Consider the following 19,470-nt stretch of genomic DNA (forward strand, 5'->3'; position numbering starts at 1 on the left):
ATTGATTATACATTTTGATATTGATTATAAACATAAGGAAGGTTAATCAGGAATTAATAAGGTCTACATTTTCACCATCTTGGTTACTGCGTTTGGTTTTATTTTTCGTTCCTATTGTAGTTTTTGGGTTGGACTGTACGATTTAGAATTTGACACTTTATACCAAATGCACTTGCAACAAAAATGTTTTATGGTGTGACTGACCATAGTTCAGACTGAACGTAGTGCCGGACATTGGTCCGTTTAGTTGGTTTAAGTTTTATTTAGTCATTTATCAAGTGTGCTTTAGTGAACTTGAAGTATAAGCATTTGAGGTTGGATGTATGACTCGCCCTTAATTTGCATCAAGTAATTTTAAGTAACTAAGTAACTTTTACTCAATACGTAAAAAAAAAACTTAATTTAAAATGTACTTTATTTCCTCGGGAGTTCCCCTTTGGGAAATTCCGTGGGTACTTTTACTTTAGTAGAATTCAAGCAAAGTAGAGATACTTTTACTTGAGTACATTTTTCAGTATAGGCGTTAGTTAGGATATACTAGAAATAGAAATAGGCAAAGAAATCCAATGGTGTTGCCATGGTAACCCGAAGTCTGAAATTTTGATCCTGGGGCCAGAGATTTCAATCTGATACTACACTATTCAATCAAGCCAAAATAATTGTTTTGACCTGTGAACTCAGGAAAAGCTCCACCCACTCTCCCTCTCTCTCTCTCTATCTCTCTCTCTCGCACACACACACACACACACACACACTGCAGCTTGAGCCTGCTGCCATGCCACCAGTTTCCATCTTTGTTTTCCCTCTGTTAACCATGGCTTGTATTTGTGTACAATAAGTATCATTTTGGCCACATTGATTGTTGTCTGTAACATGTGTTGTTTTCCAAGAGCCTGGGTGATAATGTGTCCACACACACACCATATGGACCAGACGTGGGCAAACTTTGAGTCGCGGACCACAATTGGTCCTAAAATTTGACAGCGGGGTCGGGTCAGGAGCAGATAAATGGAGCGTTTGTGTGAACTAAGATAAATGACATGTAAAATTAATGCACAAAGGCTAAAATGATTTTAGCCTTCTCTACGCCATCTATAGGGAAAACGTGGGCATTGCAGGAAAAAGGCAGAAGTACAATTACAATACAAACCATTTATATAATTTGGACATGTTAGGCTGGCCGGATTACAAAGATGAACGGGCTGCATCTGGCCCCCGGGCCTTAGTTTGCTCATGCCTGACATAGACCCTTGTACAGACACACCGTCTGTAGCTTTATCCATTATTATTATTACCTGGCCCAGTTTTCTTAGATTTTTTACACAAAAAAAAAAAATAAAGCCACAATAAACAAACCCTCAGGTCACGGATCATGTGATATATTCATTGCTTTATTGCCTTTTCATACAATCATTCGTATCATTCTTTCATTCCTACTAAAACATTGGACATCTAACCAGTCCTTTACCACATTGATTAATATGAAGAAAAAACATTCACACCCCTTTCAAATACAACGCAATGTATGAATTTAATAATGAAATGTAGAAAACATTTTTTTTAAAACAAAGGAATCAATTATTAAAGACGGTACGCTCCTTGTTATACTGTGATGGAAATGAATGGAACTGAAGTTTAGGTCATTCTGTAAGGAGTGGCACACATTCCCACTAGCAGATACAAGAACTCACACATCTATCTATCTATCTATCGCTTCTTTTTGCTCTCTTTCTTTGGTTTCTGTCGAATCTGAGGTGCTGCTGCTTTTGGTTTCTTCATCTGTTCGGTGGTTTTGCTGTCTGTGATCTCCGTCTCTTCCTGAAAAGCAAAACCCATGATCACGTGACCTGATTACTAAAGTATAGTAAAGAAAAGGTTCCCTTCCAATTACTCTGATATTAGTGTTGTTTTAGCTACACTTAGCACTGGGATTAAAACTTCTATCACAACTTCCTTGTCTTAGTTTTTACGTCACCTGCTCATGGCTCTGAGGTGTGGGGATGAAGATAGCTAGAATGCAGATGAGCTGAAAAATGGCACCTAGGAACAGTCCATAGCGCAGTATGCTTTCTAGAAGTGTGGGCTCGGGAACTTCAGGAGGTGAGAGATCCAGATCTGCAGACATGATGCTGCTGCTGCTCGTGTCCGTGCTTCTCTCAGTGATCTTGAATCAGGAGGAACATTTATATCAGTGGAAAGGATAATATAAATTTTCTGGCCAGAAAACCTGGATATGTTTTGGGTGAAATGGTGACACAATTTGTGAAATATTCTCTGGTCAGTTTCCCCTTGATGACTGAGTATCACTGGATGGTGGACAAAGGCCAAATAATGAATGAAGAACATAATCATAGTGCCATTAAATGATTTTTAATTAACACCAGTTTTAAGAAGGTTCTTTTTAGCTACAAAAGGAAATAACTAAAGGGCAATTTTGAACAGACTTCTCATTATTTGTAGCTGTTTTTGCTAATTGTGCTTCTTTGAAGACTTTTAGCTGCTTGTCCACTAATATGTGTTTGAAATATTTCTACCTAATCCTGGTTTAAATGTATTTTCTCACCAATTGTGTTATGTTTAGTTTGGAAATACAAAAAACCCTAATAGTTTGGTGTAGAAAATGCACCCATGTTAATACCAAAGTACATAAGAAAAGTAAAAGATTGCATGCCCAGTCAACCAAAAACATTACATATACACTCGATAGACTTGCCTAAATGCAGCTGTATATCACGTTACCATCTCACGTTTCACAGAAAGAAAGTACATGGCATCATGCTGTACTGTACTGTTTTGAGATTTGCCTCAATACATTTACCTGAGCCTGTAAATCATTTTATTACCATTAACCCCCATAATGACTGACTTTATTAACCTGATAATTTTACAAACCAAACGAACAACTCGAAGTGAATATGAGACACATAACTAACACACTTGATTTAAGCTCGGCGCAGATACACTGTACAGACTTACCGCTAGTGAAGAAAATACTTTTTTTTTCTCCTTCGGGACTTGCAGAGTGAAATTGTGAAGAAAATACGATTTTGCAGCAAAGATTTTGCAGCAAAATCTTTTTCAAACCCACTGGGTGACAAAGGAAGTGGAGATAAAAATAAATAAATAATCTTGGCTCTTCCGGAAGTGATGTCACAAATCCACCCTTATTTCCGTTAGGGAAAACTTTTCGTTTAAAAATGACGCCGTCTAGAGGTTTGATGTCTTAACGACACATATATGTTTACAGAGGGAACTTGAAAGAATAATTTTTGCAGCAATTATCCTTAGTGGTTTTTTTTTTATAAATCACTGGCTAACTACACAGCATTTCATGGAAAGAAAAGTAATTTATCGATTCATGTTAAATAGGATTCCTCAGTAAAAACGTGGTTAAATTAAAAAACAAACAAAACAAAACTCTTCATATGTAATGTTCCCTTTCCTCGATTCTTAATTTGTCACAATAAATGTACCTGCTGTCATCCGCTTATCCGTAACGGATGGAAGGCGCCAGTAGGGATGTTTGCCATGATAAAATACAACCAGTAGAGGGCAGAAACCCATCTCAAGGAATGCCTGCTGAAACCCAAGAAGATCTGTGATAAAAGATCGGAGGTCGTGGTCTGGATCGGAGGGTCCTTAGCTCGTTGTCTTACGTCAGCTCCACCCATATCGGAATAAAATTAATTAAGAAGATTGAGTGATTGAGAATATATTTATTTGAATAACAAAGTAAAAACCTGACATGGTAACTAGAACATTTTTAGGGAAACCTCAACATTAAACGCTTGACTAACTTACTTTATATGTTTATTGTAAAATATACATGCATTTACAACAACCAGTTTACAAAGGTAAACAGGTTAACAGTTAACATTGATTAACACAATGTTTGAGACTTAGACTTTTGAGTTAGCTGAGTTCTTATTTTCATTTTAAATTTATTCTATCCGACTCGTGAGATAAAGCTCGTTATTATTTTCTTTATGCATATTTCATACACATGTATCCTTGCTGCAGAGCTCCAGGTTTTACTCCTCACTGTGGCCTTTCACATCCCGTTTAATGATGTCATTCACTGAAATTAAAAATTAAAGAAAAAACAAATATTAGCCAATTTACAATGATGAAATTAAAAAAAACAACATAATTCGTTATTTCATTCGTTTGTCTCAATGCTCGTGAATGCTACTTCTTAGGGCCGGAAGTGTACATCTAGCCATTTCTGAGCATCTTATTTTGTTTATCCACTAGGTGTCTCTGTTGTCTTCAACAGATCATCCTCGGCCATTTTTGAACTGAATAGGAATCTGTTCAGTCAATGATCAACATCTTTAATTCTTGACTTTTTAATTAGAATGATTGATCAGAAACAGTTTAGAAACAGCTCTGCTGCCCAAGCGTCTGGAGTCAGAATTGTGTCGTTGAAGCAAAGAGAAGAATTCTTTCTTTCTGACTTTTTAACAGTACTGATTGAACCACTGTTACTCACCATCCTCCAAGTAGGTGTAGCTGAGGTTTTCTTGTTTGAGTGTGACTTTCTCTGTGGCCCATTCATCAAGGTTTCTTTCAACCACTTCTCTCCTACATGCATCCTTGCCTTGAACTTGGTTGAACGTTGAATAAGGTGACTTCCCCGGTGGCAATGTTGTCTGCCTTGACGTCAAACAAGACTCAAACGAATCCGCAACCTGTGGACTTCTAGTCATTTTATCTGTCGAGTTCTTGATGCCAACAGAACGGGAGGCCATCGGGTAGACCACAGGAAGTGCGGCACCGCAGCCGCTGTAATGTTGGTTCGCCGTGTGGTAGAGCATTGGACTGTTGATCAAACTGTTGGCCCTGTTCTGGTAGTAGGCTGCTCGATCATCCAGGGGAGCGAGTGTTGACATGCTGTAGGCTACAGGGTCTATGGTGGTGAGGTGGGACGGTGTAGCAGAGACGCTCAGAGCCTGAGGGAAGTTGTTTGGGTAAAGAGGCTTCGCCGACAGAGCAGAGAGCGACCAGTTATCTGAGCTGCCGTATGGGTTTGACCGGTAGTTGTCCAGTGGCTCTGCTTTGATGACTGTAAAATATAAAATAAGCATTATTTGACGAGAAACACACACAGACACACACACACGCACACACACACAGTCAGTACCTATCATAGGGGTGTAGGTGAAGTGCTGAGGCTGACTTCGTTTTTTCTTCCCATTGATGACGTAGAAGTTGACTTTGACTGAGTGACAAATGGTCTGATCTGGATATGGGGGCACCTCAACAAACAGCATGTTCTGGACAGGACAAGAGCAAAGATTTATTTTTTATTAATAATAATAATATCCAAACCCAGCTCCACGTTGCTTGAGCTCTGGTATTCGATGTGTGATTTCCTGTCTGTACAAAACCAACTAAATCAGTTTGGAGAGCTGCTCACCGCTTGAGTCTTATCTTTGTTCACGCTGGCCTCCATCTCCCAGATTTGTTTTCCATCTATTACACATTGACAACAAAAGGCGGAGACAGTTTTGCAAGTTGTTCAATTTTGGTTTGTCATCATATGCATTGTCTTGCTAAATACAGATACCGATTGTTTTCAGGTATCTTTCCATTGCGGTAGAGCATGTTCGTTGTTTTGTTTTTGGTCACTGGAAAAAAATATTTGATTTTATAGCATTTCATTTCCCCCCGGGGTTTTTACCTACTGCTTACGTCACCGTCATAAAAAAAAAACAAAAAAAAAAAACAGATCCTCTCCTTTGGGTCTGAGTATTTATCAGTCTCTCTTACCACATCCTGTTGTATGAAAACTCACACTCAGTGCAGGGAGGCCTTATATGCAGTTGACTGTACACATCCGGCTCTTGAACCCTGCAGCCCCAAAACTGTGTGTGGGCAGCAGAAAGGAACGCTGAGAACAAAACCTTCACCCAAGAGTATTTTTAACAACTCGTGGCTGTGAACCGCTTTAAATCATAATCAACTTAATGATACTGTATGTCTGAGTGGAAACTGTTGCTAAACTATTACCATTCACACAAAAACCTCTATGGATGAGTGTAATACTGCTGACTTTTTAGTTAAGTTGTTGTCCCTCAGGTGAACTCAAACACATGATTCTTAACACCAAAGTCACAAATGTACTTTCTCTTTTGGGGCAATGCTGCGTTTAAGTGTTGTGCTTTCAAGATGCTCCTTTGTCGAGATTTTTTTCCTGTTTGTGTGATCGTGTGAGCTGTCATGATGCTTGTAGGTGGATCGCGTCTATATATGTTTTCCTGTTTCCAGTCCTTGTGGTAAGCTAACAGCCCGCTGGCAGTAGCTTTTGTGAGTGATCGCTCATAAACATGAAAATGGTACCAACAGCAGTGGAACAGATATCTACAGTTGGTTGTTTGGATATTAAGCCTAGGTGGTTTGTTCCTCAATGACCAACCTTGTGTTTTCTCTGAAAACATAACCCTGGAGTCTTGTGTGAAGTTTTGTCCAGTCAGGACCATTTGTTGACCTCCCAGTACAGAGCATCGGTCCAGATCCTGCCTCTCAACTGCGGGGACCTCTTGAGCTGATCGCTGGGCTGAGGAAGCAGGCGAGAAAATGTTGTACGAGCAGCTTAGCTAATGTCTACCAGAAATGTCTGTCAATCAGTTTTGTGTTTTAAGTACAGCAGTTTTTCTTCCAGGGCTAATTTTTAACTGAGAATTGAAAGAAAAGTATAAAAATGCTTACAGCATTCAATGGGATCAGAGGCGACCTGGAGAGACACGATCTGTCCTCCCGGCTGCGGAATGTGTACACGAAACACCAAACGGACACGTGTGTTTTTTCTGCCGATGTCTGTCTCGCCATTCTTCAGTTCAATATCTGCATTTTTCAGCTTCAAGATCCCCACACAGTCAATCCTGTGGGATGTAAGGCCAAACAAGCCAGATTAACGCAGATTAAGGCATAGATTTACAAAATTTAATATTTCTAATTATATATTTATATATGTTATATTTATGCATATGTGTGTGTATATTTACATATATGTATATGTTTATATACACATATATGCATAAATATAACATATATGTATGCATATATGTGTATATATACATATATGTATATGTTTATATACACATATAGTGTATATGCATAAATATAATATATATTTATATGCATACATACATACATATATGTATATATGTATATAAATATATAATATTATATATATAACATGTCTCTATAGAAATACTCTCTATACTCTATATACATATAGAGTGTATGTATATATGCATATATGTACTTATGTATGCATGTACTTGTAGTTTACATGTATTTTTTTGTTAGAGGAAATAGCCAAACGTGATCATAAAACAGAACTTGCTGATTGCGTCATGTCAAGTTAAATTATTTGACCTAGCCTAATTTTCTTACACGTTTAAACATTTCATCATTTAGAACAGAACGGTGGTGCTTGTGTTTCACTCACAACACTCTCATATGGTTGGTTGGCTCCAGCGGGATCTCCAGCACTTTAGTCCCGTTGATTATCCTCTCCACATTGGGCGTTGTGACATTTTTGCCGGTGATGCGGTGAACCTGATAAAAGGCGTGGGGTCTCAGGAGCCGCTCATCTGCTGTGCCTATGAAGACCTGCAGCATCAGCGGCGCTGAGCCCTGATATCCACGGAGCTGATGGCAGAAAGACACAACAATGACAACAGATTTGAGTAACTACGTGCATTTTGCCTTTGCCTTTAGACTCGTCCACAGTCGCAGTCCTACCTGGACTTCTGGATGATCCCCTTTAGATGTTTTCACGGCACCACGGCTCCCCTCCGTCTCATAGTGAGCTCTGTGGTGAGATCGAGGCTGTTGCAGGATCAACAGCTCACACTGGCCACACTGGCTGGGCAATGGCCACTCGAAAGCTGGTAGGGGAGCCACCGAGGGACAACTGAGATCGAAAGACAGATGTTCCAATATCAGAGCTTTACAGTAAGCAGGGCATCACGGTGTAGGACAGGGGTGTCAAGTGGGCCGGAGCAGTACAACCATAACATAATTACTTATAAATAACTATAAATCCATGTTATTCCCCTTTGTTTGTGCATTTTTTCATTTTCAAAATTCAACAAACAGGCCCTATTGAACCCCCTGGTGGGCTGGTTTTGGCCCGCAGACCGTATGTTTGACACCCCTGGTCTAGAAGCCATTAAGGGAAATGAAAAAAAACGGACCTAAATGTGCCGTAATTGGCCGGGTCAGGTGGGACCACATAGTAGATGTCGGACTTGACCTCAGCTCCAGACCTGACCATCCTCTCCTGCTCGACGGCCCAGTCGTACACCTCTCCATAGACGCAGTCCTGTGTCAGAGCGGGGCCGTGCGCATTGTGTACCATAACAATGGGAACTGTTCTGGGCTGACTGGAATTCCAGTCTTTCTCCTGACCTGCTGAAGAGGAGCTTTGAAGTTGGGCCTGAAACTGAAGATTGGCCTGGTACTGATGAAGATGGTGTGATTCTTGTCGCTCATAAGGTGACGGGATGGGACTTGGGCTGCGAGAGCGCTGCTTGACGGGGATGCTGTCTGGACAGGGGCCCACCTGGTCATAGGCTCGTTTACCATGTGGTGAGATGGAGCGAGAGCGTTGCTGGGAAAGAGGTACAGTCACATGCTGCTGTTGCGGCAGCAGGAAAGTCTCATCTGTGATGCTGTTGCGAGGTGAAGCTCCTGGCGAGGAGTGGACGGAAGAAGGGGTTTGGATGCTCTGCAGGCCGGGGCAGAGGTCTAGGGCTGACAATCCCGTGCTGCAACCGCCTCCGTGGGAGGGGGAGACACAGGGTGATGCCGCCGGAGAGTATGACTCTGGCGGCCATCCTGTGGAGGAATTGCTGCTAGCAGGACTCACACACTCCCTGTAGGCTCCAAAGACTTTGGGCTCCAGGGTCTGGGAGGTGAGGGAGTCACCTGATGGGGTGATCTCAATCCTGGGGCTTGGAGCAGGGATGTTCCCTGGTTCTGATGCCAGGCCCAGAGAGTCGAACATAGCCTCAGACAGGTTCTCTTCATTGGGTTGGCTGTGGAATGACTGGCTGGAGGCAGACTGATCTGAAGTGAAGTGGTGTTCCACCACCAGCAGTGGGGTGTGGTCGGTGTTTGGACAGAAAGCAACTGGATCCTCTGCAAATAACCGACAGTCACATTTCAGCACAGAGAGTAAGAACAGTTTGTGACATGATGAGAAGATACTGTGGAAGCATATCCATCCATCTATCCATCCATCTGTCATCTATCATCCACCCCTCTATCCTCCATCCATCATCCATCCACCCATCCATCTATCCATCTGTCATCTATCATCCACCCATCCATCTATCCATCTGTCATCTATCATCCACCCTTCAATCATCCATCCATCCATCTATCACCTACCCATCCATCCATCTATCATACACCCATCTATCATCCATCCGTCTATCCATCATCCATCTATCCATCTGTCATCTATCATCCACCCCTCTATCCTCCATCCATCATCCATCATCCATCATCCATCCACCCATCCATCTATCCATCCATCCATCCATCCATCCATCCTCCATCCATCTATCATCCATCCGTCTATCCATCATCCATCTATCATCCCCCCATCCATCCATTTATCCATCCATCCATCCTCCATCCATCTATCATCTATCCATCTATCATCCACCCATCCATCTATCATCTATCCATCTATCATCCACCCCTCTATCCTCCATCCATCATCCATCCACCCATCCATCATCCATCCACCAATCCAGCTATCATACACCCCTCCATCCATTTATCCATCCATCCATCCATCCATGAATGGTGCATCCATTCATCATCCATCCATCCATCCATCCATCCATCCATGAATGGTAACATTATAGTTAGCGTTAGAGTTCATTGTACCACCAGTAAATGCTTCCGTTGTTCTGAAAGCTAAGAGTATTCATACTTGTTAAATGAAAATTAATTTTAAATCTTTCATTTAATAATAAAATAAATCCTTTCATTTAACCAATGGGGATTCACCGTCAAAGTTAAGAACAATCAATTGCTAATTTATATCAAATAAATCAGTTGGTTAAGAGTATTTTTTTTAGTTTATTTTCTGCCTCATGTCACTTCAGCTGGGTTTCTAAAGCTACAGATTCCCAAGTGGAATGAAGAGGCCTATTTTTCCTACTTGATGTCGGTGAAAGGAGAATTTCAGTGCAACATCAGGGGCTGACAGCTCTGTACACACGCAGTAATAATCAGTAAGAACAACCCATGGACATTTTTGTGCCATATTCACTACTTTTATCATGATGGAGATTTAAAAAGAAAAGTGATTTAAACAAAATCAAAACATCAACCATCACAATGATTACTGCATTCATATATACTGTATATGAATATATACAACTTACCTTTGTCACAGCCAACAGACAGCTGATGCTGCCCAGGTATATTATACAAAAACAGCTCGTCAAAGTCCAGCTCCTCCTGACTGATGTCTGGTCCTAAACCTCCAGAAGACATGATGCACCGAAGTTGTTGTTATTTCCTTCTCGACTTCTGAATTTTAAATTCTAATTCAATAATTTTTATTTTTTTTTTTTTTTTTTTTTTTTTGGCGCTTTGTGAATAATTTTGAAGAGAGTTTAAAACATAAGCGGCTGCTCAGTCGAAATATCCCGCAACCAGAAAGTCAAGAACTAACGCTTCCTGTCACTGCACGGCAAGGTGTGTGTGCGTGTGAGGTTTGTGTGTGTTATCTACAGGAAACAAGTGTGGGCTGTCAGTCAATGTATTGCTCTGCAACGTGTAGAGAAACCTGGGGTTAATATTTTGTAATAACTGAGTTGCAGTTGTTGTGTTGCTCATTAACATATGCATTTTAATCAGACATTTGCTGCGCTCGAAGAAACTGATCCTGATTAAATCGATATTATTTACTTTTTTCGTGGCGCCAATGAAATGAATGAAATCGTTTTACAGCTTATGGCCACTGGGAGTCAGTATTTTACACATAATAATAGTATGGCAATGGTAATGGTATGTTCTACGTCTTTACTGGCAATTATGTTATACAATAATCTCATTTAATCTATGTAATCTTTTAGTCGATCTGTGCATCGTTGGTGAACATGCTTGTTGTTGTTTTTTGTTGTTGTTCAAGTTGAACTTAAATTAAATTTAAATTTTTCCTCATGAACCTGTTGACTGCACAGTCTGCTTTATGCTTTATATGCATTGTCATGCATATCATTTTTTTAAGATAAAAATGCACTACCTGCAGAAAAAAGTATGTGCACACATGGTATTGAACAGTTGACCTTCTTGTTGTAAGGCAAGAGGGCTCACCATTAACCACAGTGCGGTCCCGACTAAGCTTTATTTTACATACAATCTTCATTTATTGCTGGTGATGTTAGGCCTTACAACAAGCTAGGTCTCATTAACTCAACGATTATGATGATTCCTACAGTGTGATGAATACAAAATTCAAATGAGGGTTGAGGTTTAATCTAGGCCTTACAACAAGCTAGGTCTCATTTGGTTTAATTTGACAGTTTTAAATGACTCCAAACAAATCAGTAATTAATTATTGATGTACAGTAAATAAACCTGTCACTTGTGAGATTATGTCCAGTTGGGTCCTGGTTGTCGTGCAGGGCTGTATCCACTTCAACTGTTTTAAATCATTCATCTGGAAGATGCTTTACTGCATGGATGTTTTTTGACCAGCAAGCGCTCATGGAATTCTCAGGTCTTCACGTGTCAATGTGGCCCAATGTCCCATGTGAGAGTTAGGTCCACATGGGAGTCATGTGAGAGTAGTCTCAATCTGGTGCATCAAAGTGTGAAGTGATATGTCACTTACAGTCACTGGGAGTTGAGGTTAAAAATGGATTTATATTCAAATATAGAATATAGCTAATGAGCCTTTAAAGTCGAGGCCGGAATCTGTCACGCAACGTTTTCTTTAATCCTCATCTTCTGCGTTCTCATGAATGTGGGGTTGTTGAGTTCTCACCCTCAAAGAAAAATCTACAGCACTGTATTTTATACTGGAAACATGTGACCCTTCAAACGACCTGCTTAACCTTTACCGAACGGGATTTTGTTCATTTGTTGTCAAACAGAAATAAGCTAAGCCAATCGAATTAGCTGACTCCTGTTAAGAAACTGTTTTGTCCACGACGTAAGCTTTTAATAAATTATTAGGCTTTTTTTTTTTTCTTTAGCCTCGAGTCATGGGTGTTTGTAATGCACAAACCGCTTAAAAAGACAAATCAGGCTTCTTCATCTTCTTCTTTTTTTTTCTAAAACGTTTATTAATATGAGCAAATAAAATAGCTCTCTAGATAAAATAAAATGTACATTGTTTTTTTACAATATTACAAATACATCGTATATACACCATATAATGGCAATGCATAAAAGAGTGTCGTCTACATACACAAATCTGCAGCTATTACATTAAGATTTAGAGGCAGCTGCCTTTGTACAACACTCCGTACACAACAACTAGTGTTTTAGTCAGTCATTAGCAATCATAAGTAGTAGTATTAAATACATGTCGAGGTATTTGTGGCAGGATTATGTGTATTACATGTTTGTTTTTTTTTTCTATTTGCAGAGCAGCAGTACAAGGAGTCATAAGGCCATGGAAACGGTGGCGTCATCTGTACATCACCGCACCCTGAAGAGCTGAACATGGAGCCTGAGGAAACAGGGGTAGGAGAAATTATTCATCGATGTAAACGCACACTTTGGAGCTCATTTTCGTCACTTCCCTGCTGATGAAAAGGTGTAATCTAAACTGAAGTTGAAATCCGTAAACTCACCTCATCTTCTGATGAAGGCTACCGGCAGTTCTCGTTTGGGCACTAGCAGTCCTGAGTGGATCACATCCAGGGGTTCGTTATCTGTGGCCACAATCTCATAGTCCCTGACCAGCTGAGGCAGAGCAGGAGAGGAAACAAAAAACAGTCATTCAACAAATTCCCATGCACGTTTCACTGTAGCGCCTCAAGCTCAAAATACCATCTCACCATCCAGCATGACAAGACCATCAGAATGATGAATTATTTGACAGGCCTGGTGTGATCAATCCTTACCCAACACATGGCCAGACGCAGCTGCAGCTCTGCCAGCCGCCGGCCGATGCACATCCTCTTCCCGATGCCAAAGGGAACGTGGGCAAAGGGGTTGATGGTGCTAGTCTCTCGTAGCCATCGCTCGGGCTTGAACTTCTTCCCGTCATCGAAGTACTCCTCATTGGAGCCCAGTGCGTGTGTGTTTATCATCAGAACTGTCTGTGAGCGGGATAAAAAAAAAGAAAAAAAGAAATTTAACATACAGATACAGATGACAGAGCAGTATAAAATCCCTAAGGATGACTTGTACCATTTGGACCTATGTCCTTGCCTTGTACTTGAGCAGCATTTGTAACGCTCCTTGTTCTAGGACAAATCCCTAAGGATGACTTGTACCATTTTTATATATGTGTATGAAAATGAATCTGCTCATATTAGATGTAAAGCAACCCAGAACTAATCCACTTACTCCTTTGGGAATGGCATAATCTCCCAACACAGTGTCTTTGTCCAGGGTCCTGCTGGTGAAGGGAACTGATGGCGATAACCTGTAAGAATTTGAATAAAGTCATGGGAATAGTGAGTGAGTGAAGTTGTAATATAGCTTGACACAAATTTTTAAGCTGTTTAACGGGATCTAAAACAGAAGGAGCGAGATGAGGCGGGTTCTAATCTCCGCGCGGAGGCCATAAACATTCCCCCGGGTTATGCGGCTACGGTATTAGCGTTTGATAACGTGCTTAACAACTTCTTCTCGTGACAGTATAAGACGAGGCCAGAGAGAAGACTGTACAGGGGCCGTGCGGGCATATGAACGTGACCGCGTAATGTATTTTAAGCCGGGAGCATAGGTTGTTCCCAGTCATGCCTGTATCGCATGGAGCTTTTTTTAAAGTCAGTCAAGTGTGTAAGTGTTTCCTTTTAATCTCCGTGGTACCAGGTGAAATCAAGATGCGGCCACGGGTTTTATATGAACCCGGTGACTGGACTGTAGGGTTTGATACGGGCACTGATCAAGTGATACTTCTCTGCAACTTTCTTTACTATAAACTCACGATGTTCTAATTGACATTATGGCAAAAACGAGACGTAGAATCAGTTACTAGCGGTTGCCAGATGTTGATCCTCAGATATCGCACATCCCCACTTCTTTTCTGTAGTTATACCTTCATGAAGGGTCTCCTGCCACTGAATTTAAAAAATGAGGGAATACCCTATGTTGTGGTACAGAGTTGTGCTGATTGGGAAAACTTTTTGACTCACAGGCCACAATTATCTTAAAATTGACCAACTGGGGCCCTGGGTCAGGAGGAGAAAGATGGAGCTTGAACTAAGATAAATGGGAAAAGTCATGCATAAAGGCTAAAAATGCTTTTATCATTTTCTACACCATCAATTGGGGAAATGTCATCTATTGGGGAAATGTTGGTATTGCATGGAAAAGTTAGAAGTATAATGATAATATAGATACATTTTATAATTTGGAGATGTTTGGCGGGCCGGATTAAAAAACTGAAAGGGCTGCATCTGGCCCCCGGGCCTTAGTTTGCTCATGCAATGACTTTCTAAAACAAAGTAGGGTAATTTTGAGCCCAAAGGACCAAAGTTGATTGCATCAGGACTTTATGAGGGTTAGCCACTTCTGCCAAACTATGAGGACTTTCACTATGGCAACCCATGACAAAGGCATGAGTTTCATCTCCTGGTTAGTATGTAGACTACTTTAAATCTCCCGGGTTTTAGAAATACTGGTTCCACGTGATAAACTGTTCATCTTATTGCTCAGAATTGAAGAGAGACATTTTGTTTTTCCCTGTGAAATCTAGTTTTAAAAATGTACTTCTTTTGCCCCTCATCACTTTTATCAGCCAGGTTTGGTGTAACTTTACTGTAGTACTGTACCTCATAGACTCCTTGAGGCAGGCCTTCAGGTAGGGCATGCTCTTGATGTGTTCTCCATTCGGATCTTGGCCATGTGGAACTGTCTTTCTGATCTCCTGGAGCAGCCTCGTCTGAGCGGCCGGATTACGTGACAGGTTGTAAATAGCCCACAGCATACTGTTGGCAGTCTGAGAGAGGGAGGGAGGGAGGGAGAGAGGAAGTATCACTTATTGAGGCTACTTCAGGCACATTCCCTGGTGGGGTCCTGAAGGGAGCTGAGGAATGTTTGAGGTTCCTCAAAGGCTCTTTAGTTACATCCACAACTCATTCATTTTTAGTCTTTAAAGCACTGTAACCGCAGCACCTGTTTACTTTAGAGAGTCAACCCTTTTCACCCCCACTTGAAGAAAAATAGGTGAAAGGTGGAAGCAATCAAAAAGGTTAACGCATGCTTGTAAACTAACGATGCCGTGCTTCTGCTGTGTCGTCATCTGTGTTTCTAAGATGACCCCAAGTCGTTAAGGCTACGAGGAAGGAATTAGGCAAGGATGGCTGTAAGGTAAAGTTTAGGAAATATAGATGAGATCGTAAATCAGCGTATAAATGACAGATGGAGGGATGTTTGTTTGGACGGATGGACGGATGGAAGGATGGATGGGTGAATGGATGTATTGGTGGGTGGGTGGATGATGGGTGGATGGATGGATGGACGGATGAATAGATGTATTTGTGGGTGGATGGATGGATGGATGGATGATGGATGGATGGATGGATGGATGGATGGATGCATGGATGAATGGATGGATGGACGGATGGCTTTATATATAATGACCATACGATCGTCCTCGTAAATGTTAGGATAGTTATCTGTTCTGGTTTATCCGGTCTCTAAACCAATCCCAATGTCCCTAATTTTGGTCCTTGAGCCACCGATTCAGAAACACTATTTCAGCAGCTGCCTCAACTCCCGGTGCAGGACTACTACTCTCTAATTTTAATTGAGTGAACAATTGAGCCCATTTTTGAAGTGTGTCATTTTTCCTTGAAGGAATGAGAACCTGCATCTGTCAGAGGTTCATGACTGGGTTCATCACTCACCGTCTCCACTCCTCCGATCTGCAGTTCAGTGATGGCGGCGTACAGCTCCTTCTTTGAGAGGCGGCTGTGGTGCGCGATGTCACCAATTATGTCATCAGGAGCTCTGACAGCGTTTCTCTTCAGCTTCTTGTCGATGTAGACTTTAGCTGCAAAAAGAAAAAACACAAGCAAGTGAGGATATAGTTTAACTGGATATTATAAGTTCCAGAAACTGATAAAAGAAGTAAAGGAACTAGATCTGAATCTTTAGACAGGGCAGGATGTGACCAGACGTCAAAGAGGTCACGCGGAGTTCTCAGACTAAAACTTGCAGAAGTATTTGGACTAGAACAGGGGATATATAGACAAATAGCCTTGTTTTTTTATAAACATTTAGTGTATCTTAGAGCTATGTGGAAGAAAACATGTAGGTACAGCTCAATAGACCAAAGTTTACTACAATAAAATACTTCATCAAACACAACAACAACCGTCAATATTCAAACTTTCTACCGGTCTTTCCCCAACGCGTCGGCGAAGTGTTTGTTCTCGTGTGTTTGTTTGTGAGAGGTTGTAGCAAAAGTCGAGTAAACAGCCAGCGCCACCATCTCTGTCCCGCTGTTGTGTTTCACCCCCCTCTGCCCCCCCTCGCCTCCCCTCTCCCACCTCCTGCTACTACAAATATTTGGCAGATTTCTCACTCTTAGGTCATGCAGTTTACTACAACTCGGCCTGACATTTACAGCCGTTGCCAAGTACACAAACAACTGAGGCGACTAGTTCAAATCTCACTCCTGCCCTCCCTTTATATCTCACCCCATCGTAGACCCCTGTCCACCCCCCCTCTCTCCTCCCCCCTCCCCCTGTGTGCTTTCCTGCCTCTGACTGGAAGTGAGCTCAGACCAACATGAACAACATGTGAACCTCCAGGTTAATGTCAGTCCAGTGGCAACGATCTTATCGAACGGCGTGCGATAAATCAAGGAACCTGATGACTGAAATTCTCACCATCAAAATAAATAAATTTAAAATGTTAAATTTGAAATCTGGGTTAATACCTGTGCTGAAAATGCGGTCCCATGCTGCCGTGTGGTCCTGCCATGTTTTGGTGTTGAAGCTCTTGTGGAGCTCCACGGGGGTGACCATCATCATACCAAAGGTGCTCATCATCTGTGGTGAACACGACACAACAGAGGAAACGACGGAGGGATTAATCACCAGACTCACTCCCGGCTACCATTTAATCTCCTTTCTCCTTCCGCCCTGAACCCTCTGACCCCAGGAGACCTTTGTGAGCCTCCACTTATCGTCTCCTGACTCTGGATGATATTGGTTTGCCCCAGTAAATCCCAGCAAATACAAGTCAGTCAGACGCTGAACTGCTGCATCACCGGCTGCAGTTCAGCGTGATGAACCCGGTGAACCGGTCGGTGTCAGTCAGAGACCACCGCTTAAAATAGTGTAGTTGTACTGTAGTATACTCACAGTCTTCACAGCTGTGATGAAGTTCATGGCCTCCTCGTTGACTTCCTCCTGCAGGAGACCGAATCTCTTGTCATAGAGGACAAGACAAATGGCTGCAAGGCAAAAAGAGAGAAACAAGTTTATTGAGCTGATGGTTTAAAGAAGGCAGGAGTTGGAGTAAATATGACTATAAGGTTGTTTTTTTCATTTTTATCAGAATCAGAAACAGAATAACTTAATTAATCACAAATGGAGTTTTTTCCTAACAAACTCCTGATGGAAACTGGAACTGGCCTTATTTATATATATATTTTTTTTATGATACAAATAAAATAATAATAATGACCAAATGCAACAATAAAAAAAAATACATCTACCAATAGTTTACAAATTGACCTCTTACATGTCAGCGCTACAACTGGTTCACATAAATAAATGACAAACAACATAAAAATATTATAATTTTTATGAGAGATAATGTTGATCTAATTTCAGCTCTATAATTTAAATTCAAATCAATTAAATCATCATCAAATATTCAGACCACAAATGTGATAAAATCATTTAGGCCTTAATACAAAGTTCTCCTTGGCCTTTTCCATTCATTTAAAACGCGATTGTATTCGATCATTTATCGACTACACACATTAACCAATACATAATTACGATAATGAATGAAGTTATTTATGAGGGTTAGATGTAGTTGTAGTTTTCAAAAAAAACAGAAAACAATGGGAAAGTGCACTCACTCTCAAAAGACCACTTGTTCAGCTCGAAGTACAAATCTTCAATCTTTCCACTGACGTTGATTTGTCCGATTCTCTCGACGAAATCCTTCAACACCTGTTCGGACAAACGAGTATCTGTTGTAGTACTTAATCAGGTACATCTCAGTCTAACCATAAAAAGAATAACTTCGTGTGGATCACTTCTTCCTCTTCACCTCATTAATCTTCCGGTCCAGCTTCACCACCTCGGTGGGCTTCATCAGCTTCTGCTGGAAAGCGCTCCTCACTCTCTGCCAGTCTTCCCCCTCACTGAAAACCATCACGTTTTACCATGAAAAAAGGGAGCATCCCCGTTTAAAGTTTTTTTATTTATTTATTTTTTTAGATCCATAAACTCCGTGTACTGTACTTACAGGATGAGAAGTCCGTACGCCTCATTCCTCAGATCTCTGTATGCCTTCCAGGGTTTGATCTCCAGCCTCTGGGGGTAGTTTCCCTCCTTCCTGTAGATCGACTCCAGCAGACAAGGTGCACCAATGTGGACCGACTCAAAGGAGCCCAGCTTCATGCGGAAGATCTTGCCAAATTTCTTATGATAATCAACCTAAAATTACGAAACGCAGTGAATATAAACACTAACAAGCAGATAAATGAAAAATAAAAGTTCCGTTAAGTAGATAATTTTTTTTAAAATGTATTAATGCGAAAAATAAAAGTTCCGTTAAGTAGATACAAATTTTTTAATTTATTAATGGTTTACCAGCGCTTCGTGCTGCCGCGTCAGACCTCCTTTACGCAGGAGTTGGACCAGACTGCCCACCAGGGGCCAGTTGGTGGGTCCGGGCATCGCGTCCAGGCTGTGCGCTCTGGAGGCAGCGTGGGGACAGTGCGCAGCCTCCACAGCATCCTTCTCCTCCAGGACGCACACTGAAGATGTGGGCTTGAAGTGCTGCAGCCCCACGGTCTTCTTCTTCAGCAGCTCCACAATCTGAGGAACCCTTTGGATCTGCGACCTCATCCTCAGACTAAGTTGGAAGTAAAGAGTCTACAGTGGCTTTTCAGCAGCTCTGCTTGCTATTGTTTCTTGGAACTGTCACACCTTACAGCATCACATATATACCCGCACAGTGTTTATTACCGCTGTGCATCGAACCAATCAGAGACTGGTGCCGCACGGTGTGGCTGACGAGCCCACTATTCATTTATGGATCCATGTTGAGAGGATCTGA

At 41.4% G+C, this 19,470-nt stretch overlaps 3 protein-coding genes across 4 annotated transcripts; all 3 read right to left on the bottom strand.

Annotated features, from left to right (window-relative positions):
- Positions 1 to 1,370: 1,370 nt before the first annotated feature.
- On the bottom strand, positions 1,371 to 3,127 carry manbal (mannosidase beta like). Its single transcript, XM_008321142.3, has 3 exons — positions 2,977 to 3,127; positions 1,976 to 2,164; positions 1,371 to 1,818 (listed from the first exon to the last, which is right to left on the bottom strand). The coding sequence occupies exons 2-3, from the start codon at positions 2,123 to 2,125 to the stop codon at positions 1,708 to 1,710; spliced, it is 261 nt and encodes an 86-aa protein (XP_008319364.1). The 5' UTR covers positions 2,126 to 2,164; positions 2,977 to 3,127; the 3' UTR covers positions 1,371 to 1,707.
- Positions 3,128 to 3,696: 569 nt separating this feature from the next.
- nfatc2b (nuclear factor of activated T cells 2b) lies at positions 3,697 to 10,789 on the bottom strand. Its single transcript, XM_008321141.3, has 10 exons — positions 10,416 to 10,789; positions 8,208 to 9,153; positions 7,753 to 7,924; positions 7,457 to 7,659; positions 6,712 to 6,884; positions 6,419 to 6,559; positions 5,420 to 5,475; positions 5,144 to 5,276; positions 4,493 to 5,065; positions 3,697 to 4,078 (listed from the first exon to the last, which is right to left on the bottom strand). Exons 1-10 carry the CDS (start codon positions 10,525 to 10,527, stop codon positions 4,032 to 4,034), a joined length of 2,556 nt encoding a protein of 851 aa, XP_008319363.1. The 5' UTR covers positions 10,528 to 10,789; the 3' UTR covers positions 3,697 to 4,031.
- Positions 10,790 to 12,605: 1,816 nt separating this feature from the next.
- Positions 12,606 to 19,414, bottom strand: cyp24a1 (cytochrome P450, family 24, subfamily A, polypeptide 1). 2 transcript variants are annotated; one of them, XM_008321140.2, is made up of 12 exons: positions 19,002 to 19,408; positions 18,655 to 18,845; positions 18,457 to 18,550; positions 18,263 to 18,356; positions 17,535 to 17,626; positions 17,108 to 17,219; positions 16,071 to 16,216; positions 14,994 to 15,160; positions 13,561 to 13,639; positions 13,113 to 13,310; positions 12,840 to 12,951; positions 12,606 to 12,715 (listed from the first exon to the last, which is right to left on the bottom strand). In XM_008321140.2, the coding sequence occupies exons 1-11, from the start codon at positions 19,257 to 19,259 to the stop codon at positions 12,841 to 12,843; spliced, it is 1,542 nt and encodes a 513-aa protein (XP_008319362.1). In that variant the 5' UTR covers positions 19,260 to 19,408; the 3' UTR covers positions 12,606 to 12,715; position 12,840. The 2 variants fall into 2 exon arrangements, with proteins under 2 accessions (XP_008319362.1, XP_024916006.1); XM_025060238.1 differs by lacking the exons at positions 12,606 to 12,715; positions 12,840 to 12,951 and having other exon boundaries at positions 13,275 to 13,401; positions 13,488 to 13,639; positions 19,002 to 19,414.
- Positions 19,415 to 19,470: the final 56 nt, after the last annotated feature.

Source organism: Cynoglossus semilaevis, chromosome 11 (genome assembly GCF_000523025.1).
Source record: "Cynoglossus semilaevis isolate Cse_v1.0 chromosome 11, Cse_v1.0, whole genome shotgun sequence".
NCBI lineage: Eukaryota > Metazoa > Chordata > Actinopteri > Pleuronectiformes > Cynoglossidae > Cynoglossus > Cynoglossus semilaevis.